General features: G+C 47.9%; 1 protein-coding gene across 6 annotated transcripts in view; it reads left to right on the plus strand.

The window, feature by feature from the left end:
- ARHGEF10 (Rho guanine nucleotide exchange factor 10) overlaps positions 1 to 20048 on the plus strand; it is an 869022-nt gene that overhangs the window by 464260 nt on the left and 384714 nt on the right. For all 6 annotated transcript variants that reach the window (XM_085610812.1, XM_085610814.1, XM_085610811.1 and 3 more), the window contains 2 exons: positions 8877 to 9004; positions 9133 to 9233. In XM_085610812.1, coding sequence (XP_085466938.1) covers positions 8877 to 9004; positions 9133 to 9233 — 229 coding nt within the window. The remainder of the gene's footprint in view (positions 1 to 8876; positions 9005 to 9132; positions 9234 to 20048) is intronic.

The following is a 20048-nucleotide window of genomic DNA, read 5'->3' on the forward strand; positions in this document are numbered from 1 at the left end:
TTAAAAGGCTTCCATCCGGTTTGGGTACTAACACTACTGAGGAGCACCAATTGCTTTGGAAGGACTCAATAATCCCAGCTTGTAACATTGCGTCTACTTCCTGCTCTAAAGCTTGTCTTCTGGCTGCTGGAATATGATAGGGTCTCAACTTGATCACCTTTCCAGGTTCTGTCTTAATAGTCTGCGTGACCAGAGACGTTTTTCCAGGGGTGCTAGAACTTAGCCCTAGGAATCGGTCTAGTAGGTCATACAATTGATCTTTTTGGTCTGAGGTGAGAAAATTTCCCATGTGGGGTCTTTCTCCTGTGGTCTCTCAAAGGTTGGACTTGGATCTCCATGCGCTTGTTGAGGGTAACATGATTAATACACTCCGGTGCGTCTCCCTTCTGTGTAGCTGAATCTTCCCATCTCTTTAGGAGATTGATATGGAATATTTGTCCCCTAGACCCTGTTCATGGAACTGGTATCCTGTATGTGACCGGTGTAACTTTCTCCAACACCTGATAAGGACCTTGCCAGGTTGCTAATAACTTCTTATCTGAGGATGGGAGAAGTATCAATACTTTGTCCTTGTCTGTCAGTTGCCTCAAACTGGTACCTTTGTCGTAAAAGGCTTTCTGTTTTTGCTGTGCCTTTTCCAAGTTCTGATGGACTTCCTCCCACAGGTTATGTAGGATAGTTTTTATGGAAGTAGTGTACCCCAACAACGGCTTCCCTTCATCCTCCTCCTCAGTCTACTGCTCAGCTGCCATATCTAAAAGTGTACGAGGTCGTCGTACAAATAGTAACTCAAAAGGACTGAACCCTGTAGACCTTTGTTCATGGGTCCTGATTGCAAACAACAGGGGAAGCTTATGGTCCCAGTCTTTTCCTGCATCATTTATAGATTTCCTCAAGATGGTTTTTATGGTCTGGTTGTATCTCTCCGCCAAACCGTTGGTTTGTGGATGATAAACCGCTGTTCGAATGTGTCGTACCCCTAGCAGAGTGCAGATTTCCTTCATTAACCTGGACATGAAAGGGGTTCCCTGACCAGTCAGTATTTCCGTTGGGAAACCAACTCTTGAGAAAAAAGAGATCATTACTTGAGCTACTGAGACTGTGGTCATACTTGTCAGAGGTATTGCTTCAGGGTAGCGCGTAGCATAGTCTACTAGTACCAGTATATATTGAAGTTCTCGGTTAGAGGAAAGTAATGGTCCTACTAAATCCATCCCAACTCATTTGAAGGGAACATCAATTATAGGTAACGGGTGTAAGGGAGCTCTTCTTTCTGTGGAGGGATTTACCAACTGACATCTAGGATAGGCTGCGTGAAACGTAGCTACCTCCTTATATATACCGGGCCAGTAGAATCTTTCTGACAAATACTTGAGTATGTTCCTGTCCATAGTGACCACCCCCAGCTTGACTGTGTGCTATGTGCAATGCCTGTTCTTGAAAAGCTAGAGGTATCAAAAGCTGTTCGACCCGGTGGGGAGGTACGCCACTGAGTCTGTACAGAAGACCTTTCCGTACACAAAAGTATGGTCCTACCTTATCTGGGTCTTTCTTCTGGGCTTGAGTCCATGCCTGGACCAACGTGCTATCGTCCCTCTGTGAGGTTCTAAAATTCCTCGTCGGGGTCTGGTAGTCATCTGGGGAAGAAAGGAGAGAGGTAACCGGCAACAGACCTGTGGCTCTATACTCTGCTCTGTCTTTTCTTTTCTCTGCTCGGGTTTTATGAACTTTCGTCTCCACCCTTAATATGTCTGAAGTGGCGAAGGGGGCTTCCTGCAACCATTCGGTGTCCTTATGTCTTTTGGTTATGTTGAGTAAGTACTCATCAAAACGAGGTAAATCGGTGCCCAAGAGAACTTTCTCTGCTAATGCTGGCACCACTCCCACTTTTCGGACCTCAGGATCTCCTTCTATGTCAAGCACCACTTCATCCAGAGGATACACTCGTACGTCTCCATGTACACAGGAGACTTGAATTTGTGCCTCATCTGAAACCTGATTGAGAGGTATTAATTCTTGGGACACGATTGTGCGGTGACATCCTGTGTCTAATAGTGCATCCACAGACCTACCATCAAGCCGGATGGGGGTTTTGTATTGACCGGAGGTTTCTCCTGTGGCTAACCCCCGACCTCGGGACCATCCCACCTCCATGGGGTCTCCTCCGTATCCCTTGATTGGGCAAATCCTGGCTATATGTCCCCACTCTGAACACCTGAAACACTGAGGACCCATTTGGGTTGGCATGGGATGTAAAGGTGGTTTACTTGCACTCCTATTTCCGCTTGGATTTCTCTGTTGCACTGTCTTAAGGTAGGCTCTCGGGGTAAGCAAGGAGTTTTTGAGGAGTGGTACTCTGAATTCTGGGGATCTATGATAGGAGCATGCTAACTCAATGGCTGTCTGTACTGTTAAGTTTGGATGTTGTTTTATCCAGGACCTTGTATTACTAGGTAAGGCATCTAAGTATTGTTCCCGGTAGACCTTGACAATGACCTCTTCCATGGGAGCTGTACTAGATTGTAACCACTTTTCACCTAAATCCCTGATGCGATAATAGAGACCCCTAGCAGCCCATTTCTCTTTCCGAAACTTAGCTCTGTAATATTCTGTATCATGTCCCTGTCTTTCCAGGATTGTCTTCTTGATTTCAGGATATGGAGTGATTCCTGCGGGGTTGGCAGCTTGGTACGCTGCCTGTAACTCGCCTGACAGGAGAGGTGCTATATATTGGCCCCATCTTTCCGGAGGCCAAGTAGCAGTTTCGCTACTCTTTCAAAATTTACAAAAAAATAGTCAGGGTCATCTCCTTCCTGAAACTTCTGTAACACTGAGCTAGGAAAATTAGGATGTACCCTGGCGGTTGAAATAGCGTCCGTCAACCGCAAAATGGCGGTGTCCTGCACTTGTTGATTGGTTGTCAGCAGGGTGGCTTGTTCTTTTGAGCAGACTGAAAAGCCTCTCTCTCTTTCTGGGTGTTCTGGTTCTGCTGTTCTAGAACTAGCTGTAGATGCCTTTGGCCTTCTGCCAACTGGATGACCATAGCCTCCATGGTATTGGGTTGAGTCAAGATGAGTCTTTAATGACCAGTGATCCCACTTCTGACACCACCTGTGGTCACTATGACTCTCAGACAGTGGGTATCTGCATTGTTTTATTAAAGTAAAGTAGCAGAGTTCAAGTGAGTACGATACGGAATAAGGGGATGGGGAAAGGAAAAAGAGTACTCTCAGCTGGGTCTTTAACAGTGTCTTTAGCAGGGTCCGTTTCCTCACTGGGCCCTTCCAGGAGAACTCCTTTCTCTCAGGCTCCTGGTTCCCGGTGTCCTGGTTCTTGGCTGTCCCAGAAGAAGAGTGGTGGTGATTTAAGACCCTCAAAATAAACAGACGGGGAAAAGGTCATGTGCCTGTATGGCTAGCGTAATCTAAGGGTCAACCGTCAGCTTCACCCAGGGCGCTTTCACTTCAGTGTTGCACACTCTTTACCACGAGTAGCAATCACTTACTTTAGTGCCTTGTTTTAGCCACACCTCCGTAGTGCTCTGTGTCCATGAACATGCATAAAAAGTGCCCTCAATACCCTAGTGGTACCCTGTCCTCCACCTTCCTAGGGAAAAGAGGTTAAGAAACAGTATTTGCCTTAAGCCGTGGCCCTCCTGGGTAGTAGCTGGGGAAGTCACGCTGCCCTGCTCTCCTTCTGGCCGGTTTGACTCTAGCGTAGTGCCTCCGGACGCTCTCCCGCTGCTCTCCGCTGACCTGCTCTCCTTGCAGCTCCTGCTCCGGTCCTCGCAGCCTCCTTTGTCGTCTGGTCTTGACTGTAGCCATTCCTCCATAGTCTTCCTCGTTCCTGCCTTCTCGTGGTCCTCGGCGTCTTCCTCTTTTTCTCCTCTCTCCTGGCTGTGTCTTTCCGCCATTCCACAATGCGTTGCTTCCGTTGTTGAAGCTGGAACACTGACCCCCTCTTCCGGATGTCCTACTCCCGCCTCCATGTTGGAAACCCGCCGGCGGATGCCGCGGGATTGAATCAAATTGTTGAATCCACAGAATTCCAACTCTGCTTCTCAGGAAAATCAAACTTGTTTCTCTGCTGCTTTCAGATCTGTACTTAATTGTGGCTTCTCCAATGGAAGTACTACAGGGTCTCTTAAAAAGCATAGGGTGCCCTCAGCCTTCCAGGAAATGATGTTTACACCTGTATATTTTAACAGTTTCCCAGAGAGGAAGCCTCTTAAATGTTAGTTCAAGGGATACATAGATTAGTTGTGGTCCCAGTTCAAAAGGGTATATACATTTTATGGTCAAAGCAACACAGATATGTTATGATCCTCTTGGCTTCATATATGTGTTAGAACAATTTTTTGTTAGAAAGGTGAAAAAAGAGACTTATGATTGCCATAAATAAAGAAAATAATATTCATATTAATACATTGGTCAAAATGGTGATGTGTTAAAATTCTCTTGTTGCAATAAAACAACTGATCAAATAGTTTCAAGTGGTGTCGAATGAATCTGATAATTTTTTCTCGGCGAAAGGCATTTTTAGGTGTCACCTGCAAAGCACTGGCACTGCGCTTGTGAAATCGATTGTATTTAATATAAATCTTAAAAGCGGCTTACATCTAATCCAACCCTTACTTTTAATTTGTTGGTGTGCTTGCTACTTACTTTTCCTCCTTTTTTTATTCATTGTAGCATACCATTTCCGGTAGTTCTTCCTGTATCCTTCTTATCTGTGTTCCAAGGCCCAAGTATTATTTTTATCCACTTTTCCCAAGCTTCCTTCATCTTTCTGAGCAAAAGTGTCAGAACCCCTGCTTGTCGGCTCCTTCCCCGACCTCTGCCCCAGGTGCAGCAGCTTGACCTCCTGTGCTGCTCATCCCACAGATTATTATCTTGGATGGTCGGCCACAGTATTATCCTCAGCGGTCACGCTAAGGGTAATGCGCACCAGGCCCTCCAATGGATGACCCGGACAACCTATCATGACAAGGTATTAACCATACTATACTTTTGTCCTACACTTGCTCTCTTTTCAGAAACGCTATTCCCTTCTACAAACTTGGTGGCACTGGTTAGTTCAGGCCGCCAAGGATACTAAAATTAAACTTCCTTTGCTCCGGAAGAAGCGCTTTGGATCTCCTTCTGAGGCCACATACAACACGAAACATGTTGACCATTATATATGTCCATTAGGGACATATACCCAGCTACAGAGAGACATAATATCCCCTAGAGCAGCACTACACCCTTTGTTTTAACAGTGACAGAGGGATCACCCTAATAAATAGTACCCACTCTCCCTCCAGTCATTGTTTAACACAGCACTTTAGACTTCACTGCCACTTACACCCATGCACCCAAACAGCTTCTCATCAAAAGATCTCCGATTAAGAGAACCTTTGAGGGACCCGTAGGGCATTGCAGCGCCGGCCCAACGAGGAGCAAAGCCCAAATGATGAAGCATGACATCCTTCGGGGTGTGAGGGCATTATGATGAGGACACATTGTCCCCCACAGATTGAGTAGCACATGAAAAAAAGTTTCTTCCTCTTTCATCCTCTACAAGGAACAGTGACTCCCTTTGTGTACTAATTACTTTTCGGGAGCAAGGGTCACTGGACCTAATAATCAGCTCCTAGTGTCCCCACTCTATGAATATGATGCTGTTAGAAGCAGCCAGTCTGTCTTTTACGTTGCAGGCGCAACCGGGCATTACAAAGGGGGAGGGGCTGAGATCTCCTCACTGCACCTGTTTACAGGTGGAAGTCAGGGAGGGATCCATTTAACCCTTTACCCTACTTTCAAGGGTTTGACCTTAGGAGGCGCACTGTGGCACACAGTGTCCTCCCTGACACCAACTGTGTCTGAAATAGGAGAAGGATTCAAAGGAAAACTATTCACTCCTTTGCACTAGGTCACACCTCCTTGAAAACAAAGGCATGCTCCTTGAGATTGAGCCTGCACCACATGAGAGCCGGCATGATCTTTATCACAGTAGTGGTCACACAAACATCTGCTGCCACTTATAATACCAGAAAGTGGGCGCTCATGCCCTTTGTGCCCCCAGAGTACTTTAGTACAGCTCTAGGTGCAAACATGCACCCATCTTCGCAGGTGGGAACAACATCCACTTCAGCCATACCACCCAGCCCCTCTGGATGGACCACCACTGCGTTCACTTCTCTTTCAACACAACCACAGCTCTCAAACCCACTTCCCACCCTCCATAAAGGAACTGGAGCAAGGTCACAGAGGAGCACCTCAACTCCACCCTCATCCACGACCACCCCCTGCTTCGACCAATGCCAACTCTGCAACCATGGAACTACACTGGCGGATCACCAACTGCGCAGACAAGCTTTCACCCCTCTGCCCCACCGACAGACAACACCTCCTGAAGGCCACCTGGTTCACCACTGACCTCCAAGAAGCCTGACGCTCCTGCAGACGTCTCGAAAAATGATGGAGAAACAGAAAAACCACGGAAGACCTGACCACCTACAAGAACGTCATGACAGAATACCACCAAAGCATAAGATCCACAAAGAAGACCTTCATCCGGAACAAAATCCTCACCAACTCCAGCAACTCGAAGGAACTCTTCAACATCATCCAGCAATTAACCAAACCCCACTGCAAAGCCACAGATGTCACTCCCTCCCAGGACCTCCGCAACAAGCTCGGCTCCTACTTCCACCTGAAAATCTAGACCCTCTAAAACAAGTTCAATGACCAGACTCCAGAAACCACCCTTCCCTCCAGTGATGACAGCTAACCCACCATCACCACCTGGACCACGGCCACCACTGAAGATACCACCACAACCATGAAGAGCATTCACTCAGGAGATCCCATGTACCCCCGCCCCCGCACATCTTCCACAGAGCTGCCGCCACAATAGCGCCCAAGCTACATCGAACCATCAATGCCTCCTTTGAATCCGGCACCTTCCTCGATGACTGGAAACATGCAGAAGTCAAGCTCCTTCTCAAGAAACCCTCCGCAGACCCGACAGATCTAAAGAACTACCGACCTATCTCTCTCCTTCCCTTCGCTGCTAAGTCACCGAGAAGATCGTCAACGCAAAGCTGACAATCTTCATCGAAGAGAACTCCATCCTCGACCCCACCCAATCAGGATTCCACCGCAACTACAGCATTGAGACTGCCCGCCTCCTTGTCATGGATGACATCTGCACACTCCTCGACCAAGGCCACACCACAACCCTCATGCTACTCTACCTCTTCGCAGCCTTTGACATCGTCTCCCACCACACTCTCACAGCAAGACTCCACAACCCCAGAATACGCGAACCACCCTTGACTGGCTCCACTTCTTCCTCGCTGGCAGAACCCAAAGGATCAGACTCCCACACTTCCTCTCCGAACCCACAGAGATTAACTGCGGAGTATCTCAAGTATCATCGCTCAGACCCACGCTCTTCAACATCTACACGGCCCCCCTCTCCGCCATCATCAAACAGCATGGACTCAGCATTGTATCTTACGCCGATGACACCCAGCTCATCCTCTCCTTCACGAAGGACCTGAAACCACCAGACTCTGCTTCCAAGATGGAATGAAAGACGTCGCAGCTTGGATGAGCAGCAGCTATCTTAAAGCTCAACTCGGAGAAGACGGAAGTCAGCGTCCTTGGACCCACCCCCTCAGCTTGGGACTTCTCCTTTTGGCCCTCCGCCATCAGCACCCTCCACCACCACAGACTACGCCCTGAACCTCGGCATCATTCTCGATTCTTCCCTCACCATGACCCAACAAATCAACGCCGTTGCCTCCACCTGCTTCAACACCCACCGCATCCTCCGCAAGACCTTCATGTGGATCTCCTCCGAATCCAGAAACCCACCACTCATAACAAGCAGACTGGACTACGGAAACGCCCTCTACACTGAAATCAACAAATCCCTGCTATGCAAACTCCAGAACATCGCGGCCAGACTCGTCCTTGGCATCCCACGACATGAGCATATCACCCAACGCCTACGAGACCTTTACTGGCTCCCCGTCCATAAGAGAGTAACCTTCAAGCTACTCACCCACGCCTACAAATCCCTTCACAACACCGGACCTAAATACCTTAACGAAAGAGTCTCCTTCCATGTACCTAAAAGGGAACTCCACTCAACCGACCTCCCCCTAGCAGAAACCCAACGCATCCGCAGGACCAGAGCAGGCGGAAGAACCTTCTCCTACATCACGGCCACAGCCTGGAACAAGCTCCCAGTCAACATCAGACACTCCCCTACGCTACACACCTTCAGGAAAAGTCTCAAGACCTGGCTCTTCGGTTGAACCTAAAAAGTAGCAACGCTGGTGTACAACGTAGCTAAAACACATTGGCAAAGCCAACAGTGCTTGCATAGGCACAACCTATTGGCTTTGCCAATGCTTGTTTTATTTTGGGGCTTTCATAAGCACCAATATGTGTTCCCAACACATTTTGGCCACCTGCTTCATATGACAGGTCATCATTAGGAAAGCATTAGTGGGGGAAAAATGCACAAATAAGGCTTCCAATACAGTTGAGTCACTTATTGCTCAGGGACTGTTAAGTATAGCTTTAGGGTCCCCCAACACTAATAAACTTTCATTATTTGTGCATCGCATGATACAGGTGTTGACCTCTTCTATATGCAATGGAATTTATTTCCTTGGGTTTTCATTTGCTCTCTGAAAATCACTTATGGAAATCTCAGGGTTTCATTAAATTTGTTGCTTTTTAATGTCACCTTCTAGGGCATTAGTGTCTTTCTGGCACGGATGCCAAAGTGGGTAACTATGGAGTGGAGCCTCTATGTAATTTAACTGTGCAGTCAAGTATTCTACTTGTACGCTTCACTATCCCATTTTTCTTTAGAACTTAAATCACGCAGTTGCACAAGACTGGACACTTGGTTTGCAGAAACTCATCCTGAAGAAAGAGGATGAAATCCGAGCTGCAGATCGCTGCAGAATCCAGCTGCAGCTCCCTGGCAAGCCAGACAAGTCAGTAACATTTTATTTTCCTAATGCGCTATTTAGCATGAAAATAAAAGTAGTGGACGATGGTCCAACCAAAGCAGTTCATATGAGAAATTAATGATTTCTTTATGCTTTTTTTTGTATTTTGGCAGAGCCGGCCGGTCAACCTTCTTCACTGGTATTTTCAACACGTGTTCCCCTGGCAGTAAACAGTCTTGGATCAACAATTTACAAATGGCAAAACTTGCTCTGGGTAAGATGTATTTGGCTTATGGTGGGTGAAATAGTGTGTAAATTCCTTACGGTACAATCATTGATTCATATTTAAGAAATATTTTAATCCTTTGAAGGTTACTTTTTTGTTTTGTGGAAACGACTCACAACAAAAGGAAATGAATGACTCTGGGGCCAGATGTACTTCAAGAACGTTCACAAAAAGTGATAGCAAATCTCGCACCAACATTTTGTGACAAATCATTAATTTTGCAATGTGGCCTGTGCACGAATAGGTCACGCTGCAGAATCTCCAGCCTTAAGGGGTCTGCAGAATGACCTGGCTAATGAATATTAATTAGGAAGGTTACTATGTGCGATTTGGTGTAGTCATAGGGATGGCGGCCTAAAAGAAACAGCAAACCACCATCCCTTTGTCTAAATTTTCAAAAAGGAATCTTTTTTAAACAGTCCATCTTTCTTAAAGGAACTGGTGCTTCTTTGAAAGAAAAAAACAAGATCCCCGTTTGGGGAAAACACTGTGGGAAGAAGGCTGTGGTGCACTGGCTCTCTGTCTGCTTTCCCAGAAATCAGCCAACACCATTTGCAAAAGGGAACATGACCCTTTGACAAATAGGTTACCATCTTCTTTAATAAGTACCAAAAAACGATTTAGGATTGCAAACCTTAGCATATTGCTAATTGCAGGGTTTGCTATTACAAAATGCCTTTGTACATCTGGCCCCTAGTTCTTAACAGCATTGTGCATTTTTAGGTCTCGCAGACCTGCGTTACAGCGCATGCGTGCTGCTCGCAGCTGCGAGGCTTCTTGTGATCAATTCACTTTCAGAAGCAGAGTGTAGGCTGCACCCCCTGTTTCTATTGGCTTGCGTCATCCTCCATGCTAAAAGCTGGCTTCACATAGTAAGGGGGGCTTTTTAGTCCCACCCTGTCCAGTTTTAGCCCCGCCCACCTGGACTGGATGCTTTACTAGTGATGTGACACTGTCTCCTTCATGTCGGTAAGCGCGCACTATTTGGGAAATAGACACTAATGGGCACCACGGCGTCTGCAGCGCTATGCGCTGTAAAGTGTATATTTTTTTTACTTTAATGAGCGTGGCATCCGTTAGGGACACAGCGCTCACTTTATTTATTTTAATTTTGCATTTTCACGGCTTCATGCTGCCCAACGAGCCGTAGCCGCACGTTTGCAACTGGGTGTCCTTTAATGAGTGCGGCGTTGTGCCTCCACAGAGTCTCGTGATTCCGCCCCAATGACTTGCCTCCTGATTTGATACTCTTGTGTGGCGGCACACGCTCATTGAAGACTCTCCGACCTGCAAACACCGTCTCCTGATTTTAACCCTGGGTTTATCAGGCTTCAGGCCCCTGTTCTCCTCCATCGTCTGTCGGTGGTTTCGCACCAGAGAGCTCCAGGTCAGTTCACTCCCACCCCAGTCCCAGGGTTGCCTGGCGGGTGACCCCAGGGGGTTTGTGAATACGAGTGTGGCTGGGGGGAAATGGCAGTGTGTTCCTGGAGACTACTGCAGCGGGCCTGGGTCAGTGTAAAGTTACACACCAGGTGACTCAGTTTGCAGCAGAGGCACCATCTTCCTTTCAACTCATCTGTGTACATTCAATAGTAGTGAACCAAGACCCCCCACTCCCAGAATGCATTTGTTTAAAGTAAATACGGGCTTCAAATGTTGTTCTCAACGACATGGGTTTATCTTGTGACAACCCTCCCACCCCTCCCGTTCGCCATGTACTATCATTGTTATTGCTTGCAGCAGCCAATTGTTGTTTGTTTGCGAGTTAGGTGTCAAACACCTCCACACCCACCTCCCTACCTGCCACAGCGTCCGGTTTCAGCCTCTAATAGCATATCCCCTAGACTTCTGTCGCAACTGTACAGGGTTAAATTGCTGAAAAGTCATATTTCATGTAGATACTTTTCACGGCCACCTGTTTCTTCATAGCTAGTTGGACATTTCACAGAGCTACACACTAGCCGCTAAAATGTGACATATTTAGTGTGCAGACCATGGGTTCAGTGTTCGCCTTAGGTTCACGTCTTTCGAACATCTAAAATTGTGTTTCTTCTTGTTTTCCTGTCTGTGTTTCTGTGCAGTGTTTCAGTGCAGTACAGCACTACCAAAATAAGTTGGCAAAGCCGTTTTTGGCATGGAATCTATTGACATAATTTTTTTGCCACTGATCACGGTTAACCATGGGCTTCTCTATTGTTTTATGTCTGAAAAGATTAAAATGTCTTCAATGACAAGCACTGCATTAATCAGAGCTTAGACGGAACATTAAATTTCAGGTACTAGATGCCGGGATTATGTTAATTCACTTCACTTTATTATGCAGGACACGGGTGTTTAGGTCGGATCTAGGCATGTAGGTACACTATTTTACAAAACCGGTTTAATGCATGCTGGGACAGGTAGTTTTAGAACAAGCCGTTTTTCTATTCTTTTACTTTCTAGCTATAGCGCGTGGACGTCTTTCTTTTTCGCTTTTTCTCTCTGTATCCAGTTTGGACAACCTCTCATAAATTGCATCAAGTTATCTCCATTTGATGAGCATATCAATGTATGTGCCTGACACAAATCTAATTTGAAATCATTAAACAAGATATGTTTCCTTTTGATCAAACTGACCCATGACGAAGAGTCAATTGACCAAAAATGCATTGGGTTTTGTTTTAATGCAAAAAAATCACCAAAAACAATGTATTTGCTTCAAAATATCATAAATGTGAAACCACAACGTTCTCTAATTATAAAGGATATTTCAAGTTAGGAACAACACAACTTTTTTTACTTTGTTTTATTGTTTACCAGTTTTTGAAAGAAATTTCTGTTTCATGTTTGTATAGTCAAGATAGGTTGAATCTATTTATAATATATAGCCCAACCATCTACCTCAAAATACATCATAATTCCAATACACATATCACTCACCGCAGGCACCAGCCTTTCTCTGGCAGGCTTCTGGCAATAGTTTCTCTCCTCTGGTAGGTGGGACCATCTGCCTCTTCTTTCTGTGGCAACTCTTCAAATACCTTCTCTACTCTGGTAGGTGGCACCTTTTGCCACTGTTGCTACTCCATCCTGCCCATAAACATAATCACAAGGAGCCCAATAGAGTCTCCACTTATGAGTCCGGACATCAGTTTTTCCATGTTTTTAAAACTCCAAAACACAGATCTAAAGCAAAGCTCCGACACCAAAAATGCAATGCTATCCACACAGTTGCATGTCACCCAATTCAACTCCACACATTTGAAATCCACACCACATATTTCAACACCAAACCACATAAATCAGCTCAACAAAACAATTACACTACACACAACATACATCCAATTCACAACACAAAATTCCACATCATGCCACAAAATTCAATAGCACACCACACAATTATCCTTTACTACACAATACTCCACAACACAAAATAATATTCCACATAATTACACTCCATAACACAGTCCCACTGCACATAATTCCAGTACACTAAATACCACATAATTACTATCCACATAATTCCACAGCACACCATGCCACAAAATTCCACTCCACAATTCACTACACAAAATTCCACGCTACACACTGTCACAACAAACTAATCCAATCCGACCCATATAATTCCAATACACACCACATATATACACTCCATAGCACATAGGTAAAAGACATTGCCATTTGCAATGCCAACAGCTCTAATTCTAACAAATGCGAGATCTATTGCATTTCCAATGCTTGTTCTTTCTGTTCTCATCTCTCAAAATGTGCTTACCACAAACTCATCTTTGTAGATACTCATTATCAGCCTAAGCAGATGACATTCTGTGTTTTCTAAATATGCACATCAAAAATGTAATTACTTCACGTGAATTATTCTTATTAGGTACATAGTCAGCAATCCCAAGTTACTACCATAAACATTCATATTTGGCGCTGAAGAGAAATATAAAGAACCCAGATTCATCAAGTGTATAACTTGATTAAAAAAAATCTCATTCATGATGTACAGAACCCAGACTTTACAAAGCTGTAGAAGCACAATACAAATGAAGCAACAGATAACTTAGCCTAAAGAACATGTCTCTTTGGGGAAAATAATTTGGTGGTGAATTTGTTGCTGAAATTAGTTACAAGTTGTTTTAGAAGATGAAATTGAAGAGCCGGACTAGGACTGGTTGAACATTCTTTAGATACACCTAGTGTCTATGTTTGTTAGGTAACCCCTCAAAAAACATGGGATTAAATATTGCATTATTTACAGGATCAGCTACAGTCGTCACTTGCCCATCTGCTAGATCTGCAATCAGTCAAGAGGATAATCCATGTATACAGATCATTGGGTGTACAGCACCCATGACTGTGGAATGTCCTTACGCTCTTCTTGGGATTCGGATCCAATTACTTACAGTTCAGGAAACTCCTCAAGGCTGACCTTTTGAGACATGTTTGTTTATAACTGGTCTCCTCACTGATCCCTGGTCACGATCGAAGAAGATTCTTCACAGGCCCATCACTTGCGTTTGGACTCTTAACAACCCAAGTGTCATGGTCAACCTGTGTACAGTCAATTCTCTTGTAATTCTCAAGTAATCGAAAGGTAATGAATATTCTCAATTAACTCTGCAAGAAATCTGGGTTTCAGTTTTGATGGTAGCAATGAAGTAGCTATAAACAGAACAGTGAGCACGTTATCCACATTTGATCTGAGCTCCAGCGAGCCCTACTTTAAATGAAATAATATATAGTTTTAAACAATTATATTGAAGGCCAAATCAAATTATGCTGCTTCTCCAATTTGAGTGAATAACTCAAATAATCTTGAAAATAAATAAATAGAAAAAACACTCTGGATCGTCCAGATAGAAGTAGTATTAACAGTGCTAAAACTGGTCTCAGAAGAGATTTAACGTAATAGTAAGAGGACACCACTCATGCTGGACAAACATAGGCACAACAAATTGCTGTCAAACGTATATGACGAAAATGAGCACAAGTATTCTTTATGTAACTGAACTTTAAAGCAGCGGGTAAATGAAACATTCAGAGCATTCTCTAACTCAGCCAGGTGCAGGTAAAACACAGTAAATAAGACATGGATTTTGTTACGTCACCACTAATGCTCATGCAGGTGGTAGGCTGGGGATTAGCTGAGGAAAGTATGAGTTTCCTTGTCAGGACAGAGAGCTGAGGCCTCCTTATCACCCTAAAACTAACCACAGCCTTCACAAAAATTGTGGTGTCTCCTCTACTCAGGGTGGTATCAGAGGCAACGGGTACAGTATTTACATAAATAAATAATGCTTAACAGACACTAAAGAAAACAGCTAATAAAATGCAATTAGATACGCATTGAAAACCAACACCTTGGGCTCATTGGTGACACAGCATAAAATCATACAAAACACACATTTCTTGAAAGTAGTACTTAGCCGTTTCTTCCCGCCGCTGCACACCTGAGGCCCTGCCCCCTACTCCGCCCCCGCTCCCACCTCCCTAGCTCACGTCCCACCCCGCCCCCCTCACCTTCTTAATGGCAGCCACTGCGTGTTCGCGCTGCTGGCTCGCAGAAGGCGCACCAAAGGCAAGCCCGTCTGCGCCCGTCAGCTACCCGACCGCGGCCAGCTTCAGGAACCCTGGATCTGCGACCATCCATCGCTATGACACCACCACCCTCCTTGCATTCAACCCCGGAAGACTCGGAGACTGCCAACAGGCCTCACCGAACACGACCCATGGCCAATTCTCCTGCCTCCACTGCCGCCAGATCCTCATCACCACCCCGGCCTCCAACACCACTGACGCCAACACCAGCGACACCCTAAGATGCATCCTCTTCAACGTGCGCTCTGTACACAAACACGTCATGGAAATCTGGAACCTACTCGACTCTCTCTCACCCAATATCGCCTTCTTCGTAGAGACGTGGACCAATGCTGCCTCCGCCCTCAACATCAACACCGCCATCCCGGACAGATACAAGATGCAGAGGAAGGACTGCCCCAACCACCCGAGAGTGGGCCTCGCCATCACCCACAAGAGCACCCTCTGCCTCACCACCTCCAGCGAAACCTTCCCCGAACACCTGCACTTACAGATCCAGACCATCCCCAACGCCACGCTCCGAGGAACCCTCGTGTACAGACCCTCCGGCCCCCGGACACCCTTCGCCACCACCATCACCGACTTCATCACACCGCACTTCATCGCCTCAATGAACTACATACTCATTGGAGACCTGAACTTCCACCTCGACAACTGCAGCGACCCCAACTCCACCATCCTTTGAGACCACCTCGTCAACATCGGACTCAAACAACTCGTCGCCACACCGACCCACAGAGCAGGACACATCCTTGACCCCATCTTTGCAGCAGGAAACAGCGTTCACTTCAGCCACACAACTCAACTGCCATGGACTGACCACCACTGCGTTCACTTCACCTTCGACAAACCCGAGGCACCCAAACCAGCCCCACGCCCTCCACAAAGGAACTGGAACAAGGTCACTGATGAGAAACTCAACCCCACCCTCACCCAAGACAACCACACCTGGGCACCCGACGCAAACATCGCAGCCAGAGGACACCACACCTGGATCTCCAACTGCGCAGACGAGCTTGCCCCGCTACGCAACCCCCGACAAACAGCGCCCCAGGAAAGCAGCCTGGTTCACTGCCGATCTCCAAGAAGCCAGGCGCACCTGCAGATGCCTGGAGAAGAACTGGAGAAACACCAAGACAACTGAAAACTACTCTACCTACAAGGACGCCATGACGGACAACCACAACCAAATCAGAACCACCAAGAGGAACTTCATCCACAACAAAATCCTCGCCAACTCCAAGGTACTCTTCAGTGTCCTTCAGGAATTCACCAACCCATGCAGCAAAGCCACAGACATCACCCTATCCCAAGAATTATGCGACAAGCTCGGAACCTACTTCCACCTCAAGATCAGAAACCTCTACGACAACTTCGTTGACCATCCACCAGACGCCACAGCGGGACCCCCGTTCCCCAGAGACAGCAGCCAGCCCACCATCTCCAACTGAACACCGATAACGACCGAAGATATTGCCTCGACCATGAAAGGCATCCTCTCGGGGGCCCCCGCTGACCCCTGCCTCCTCACATCTACCACAGAGCTGCGGCCGCCATCGCACCTGAACTACAATGCACCATCAACACCACCTTCAAAACAGGCACCTTCCCAGATGACTGGAAGCGCACAGAAGTCAGGCCCCTGCTCAAGAAGCCCACTGTTGGCCACACCCACCTCAAGAACTACCGGCCCATGTCGCTCCTCCCCCTTGCAGCCAAAGTCGCAGAGAAAACAGTCAACAGGGAAGTGACACGATTCATCGAAGAGAACACCGTCCTCGACCTGTCCCAATCCGGATTCCGAAGCAACCACAGCACCAAGACCGCACTACTCGCTGCCACAGATGTCATCTGCACCCTCCTGGACCAAGGACACTCCGCAGCTCTCATCCTACTCAACCTATCAGCGGCCTTCGACACCATCTCCCACCACACACTAGTCACCAGACTACACGACGCTGGCATACAAGGACCAGGCCTGGACTGGATCTGGTCATTCCTCACTGGAAGAAGCCAAAGGATCAGACTGTCACCATGCCTCTCCGACCCCATCTACATGGCCCCCCTTGCAGCTATCGTCTGACAACACCGCCTCAACATCGTATCTTACGCTGACGACACCCAGCTCATCCTCTCCGTCACAAAAGACCCCACCAATGACAAACTCCACTTCCAGAAAGGAATGCAAGACGTCAGTCTAGATGACCAACAGCTGCCTGAAGCTCAAAGCCGAGAAGACAGAAGTCCTCGTCCTTGGAACCACCCCTTCAGCATGGGAAAACACCTGGTGGCAGACCTCCCTCGGAAGCCCACCTACCTCCTCAGACCATACCAAAAACCTTGGCATCGTACTCGACTCATCACTCACCATGAACCGACAGGTCAACACCGTCACCTCCGCTGCTTCAACACCCTCCGCATCCTCCGTAAGACCTTCAAATGGATCCCCTCTGAGTCAAGTAAGACCCGCGCACCCATCACCAGGAGACTGGACTATGGAAACGCACTCTACGCACGCATCAACAAGTCCCTACTCCGCAAACTCCAGACAAGACCGAACACTGCCGCCAGACTCGTCCTCAGCATCGCACCGGCATGAACACATCAGCCAACACGTACGAAGACTCCACTGGCTCCCTGTGGAGAAAAGAGTCACCTTCAAAATCCTTACTTACGCCTACAAATGCCTACACAACAATGGACCCAAATACCTCAATGACACAATCAACTTCCACGTACCCAAAAGAAACCTCCGATCTACCAACCTCGCACTGGCCGAAACCCCGCGCATCCACAGAGCCAGAGCTGGCAGGAGATTCTTCTCTCACATTGCAGCCGAAACCTGGAACAAGCTACTGGCAGACATCAGACAAGCTCCCTCCCTGAACACCTTCAGGAAGACTCTCAAGACCTGGCTCTTTGGCTAAGCAGATCTGCAGCCCCCCCCAGCGCCTTGAGACCTCACGGGTGAGTAGCGCGCTTACAATTCCCCTGATTGATTGATTGATTGATGGTTCCATAGACCACTTTCCATGTGTTTTTCACCAGAAGTGACGTTCACCAGGCTGACTGAATACAACGGGGTGAAATCCTTTCTTAGTTAAAAAAAAAAAATAGAGCGGGGGGCGCAGACAAGATGGCGGAGCAGTCGGGCGCTTTCTTCTATCTCTCCGCTCCTGCCTGGCCGAATTCAGTAATTATACACAGTCAGGCTCCCCCGGGGGAGGTGGGCTGAGCAGAGGTGCCCCCCCGGACAAGCAATCCTGGTGCCACGCGGCGTCTGGTGTGCGCTGAGAGGTAGCATGCAGGAGCGAGGCCGCACATGGAGGGTTGCCACTGCTCTAAGAAGAAGGCCGCGAAGTGACGGAGCTGGTCTGGCGCGGAACCGGGTGACCCCGAACATGAAAAGACACCATCCCGGGGTGTATTGTCCCCCCCATGACCGATGGCGGCATAAAGGACCCTGCTGGGTGGCCGTAGCAAGGGGCGGAGGCAACCGCGATAGGTCCGACGTGAGGAGACCCGGCTGCCGCGGCCTGAACTAGGCAGCATCTCTAATTTAGCCCGGAGACAACTGGTGTGGATGCCGCACTTGGAACACCTGGCAGCAGCACACAGCATGAGGAGCAGGCCAGCAGAAAGAGAGGTTGGTGCCGCGAGGTGGTAAGGACTGAGGCCCTCCCATTTAGCCTACTGCCTGCCGGTCTCTTTTCCATCTGGAGCGGACTGAGGGTTGTGGTGAGGGTGAGGAGTACCGCGGAGAGCCAAGGCAGCAAAGAGCAGCAAGTGCGACAGTCGTAAAGGGCTGCCGCAGAGTGTGGGTCCCCGGTGCTGCAGAGACAGCCCGGTCAGACCGGGTGCAGTTTGTGGCTCCTCGACTTGCCCACTCGTACCAAAACCACCTGCACCCATCCAGAGTGTGCCCTCCGGTGGCGAGTCGAGTGGAGCCCTTGAGTAGGCCAACGGCGGCCTGGATCCCGGCTCCTGCTTTGTCTCCAGCCCTCCAACCAGGAGCTGACAGAGGCCCCATCATATGCAGCAGAGAATAGATCGCACTACGGTCACAATGAGTACACGCCGTTATAAAGATGCAAGTAGCTGTCAACGGCGTGCTGAGGCACGCTGAGGCCTAGGTGGAAAAAGGCCCAATTAAGTGGAGAGAAGCCCTGATAGCAATCGACCATTGTTAGTACCACCAGAGAGGCCAGAGCCCTGGGGGATTCGCCCTTGAAACAGCAGAACAGAAGCTTGGCTGCGGGGGAGCATTGGCCCCATTAGAGAACGCTCTGGGGGGCTGAGCCCTGACAGTGATTTCCAGGGCCCTGCTGAATCGTGCACCCGGGCACAAGACCCGGTGAGAGGAGTGGTGGCAAGAGAGAGATAGCGGCCTAGCACACAGAGGACCTCTGAAGATAGAGGACTCATCGGGAAGGCACTGGCTCCCTCCCCTTTTAGACTGGATGCATAAGAGACCGTGATACAAAGGCCAAGTCCATAGCTCGCAGGGAGAGCTCCATGACCTGCGATTATAGAAGATTAAGGGAATCGGGAGGCGTGTCCCCAGTCAAGGCAACCGGCAGACTGAAGAAAGACAGGTTGGTCAAGGACATGCTTTTAAAAATGTCTCAGTCCGAGAACCCACCCGCCCAGGGTCATCAGCAGAGGTGGAGGGGGGAGAAGAGGTGGAGGGGCCAGTCAGTCGTTCCTTTTTCTCCTCCTTGAGGGAGGACCTTGACACTTTGAAGCAAGAGCTGTCCGCAGATTTGAGAGCGGTGTCATGTGTCAGAGACTCATTGGGAGAGAGAGTTAACTCCCTGGAGGACCACGAGTCGACCAAGACAGAAGAGCTCGAGAGCCTACAGCAGGAATTCATCCGCCTACGGGAGCAATACCTGGACCTTCAAGCGCATACAGAAGACCTTGAAAACAGGTCTCGTCCAAATAACATCCGTATTCGAGGCATCACAACAGGACTAGAGGATACAAACATTGAGGCCATGTTGATGGACATGTTCCGCGCGATGCTTGGTTAGCCGGTAGAGTTCTCCATTAAGCTATTACTTTACGCACAAAGTAGGACCCCAAAGAAGCTCCGCGGCCTCCCCCAGCCGAGATTTTAAACAGCGTCCATGATTATCAATTGAAAGAGCTGATCCTATGAGCAGCTAGAGATGCCCCCACCTTCAGATATAAAGATTAGAGACCTACTTTATATCAGGA

Source organism: Triturus cristatus, chromosome 6, assembly GCF_964204655.1.
Source record: "Triturus cristatus chromosome 6, aTriCri1.1, whole genome shotgun sequence".
In the NCBI taxonomy this organism is placed as follows: domain Eukaryota; kingdom Metazoa; phylum Chordata; class Amphibia; order Caudata; family Salamandridae; genus Triturus; species Triturus cristatus.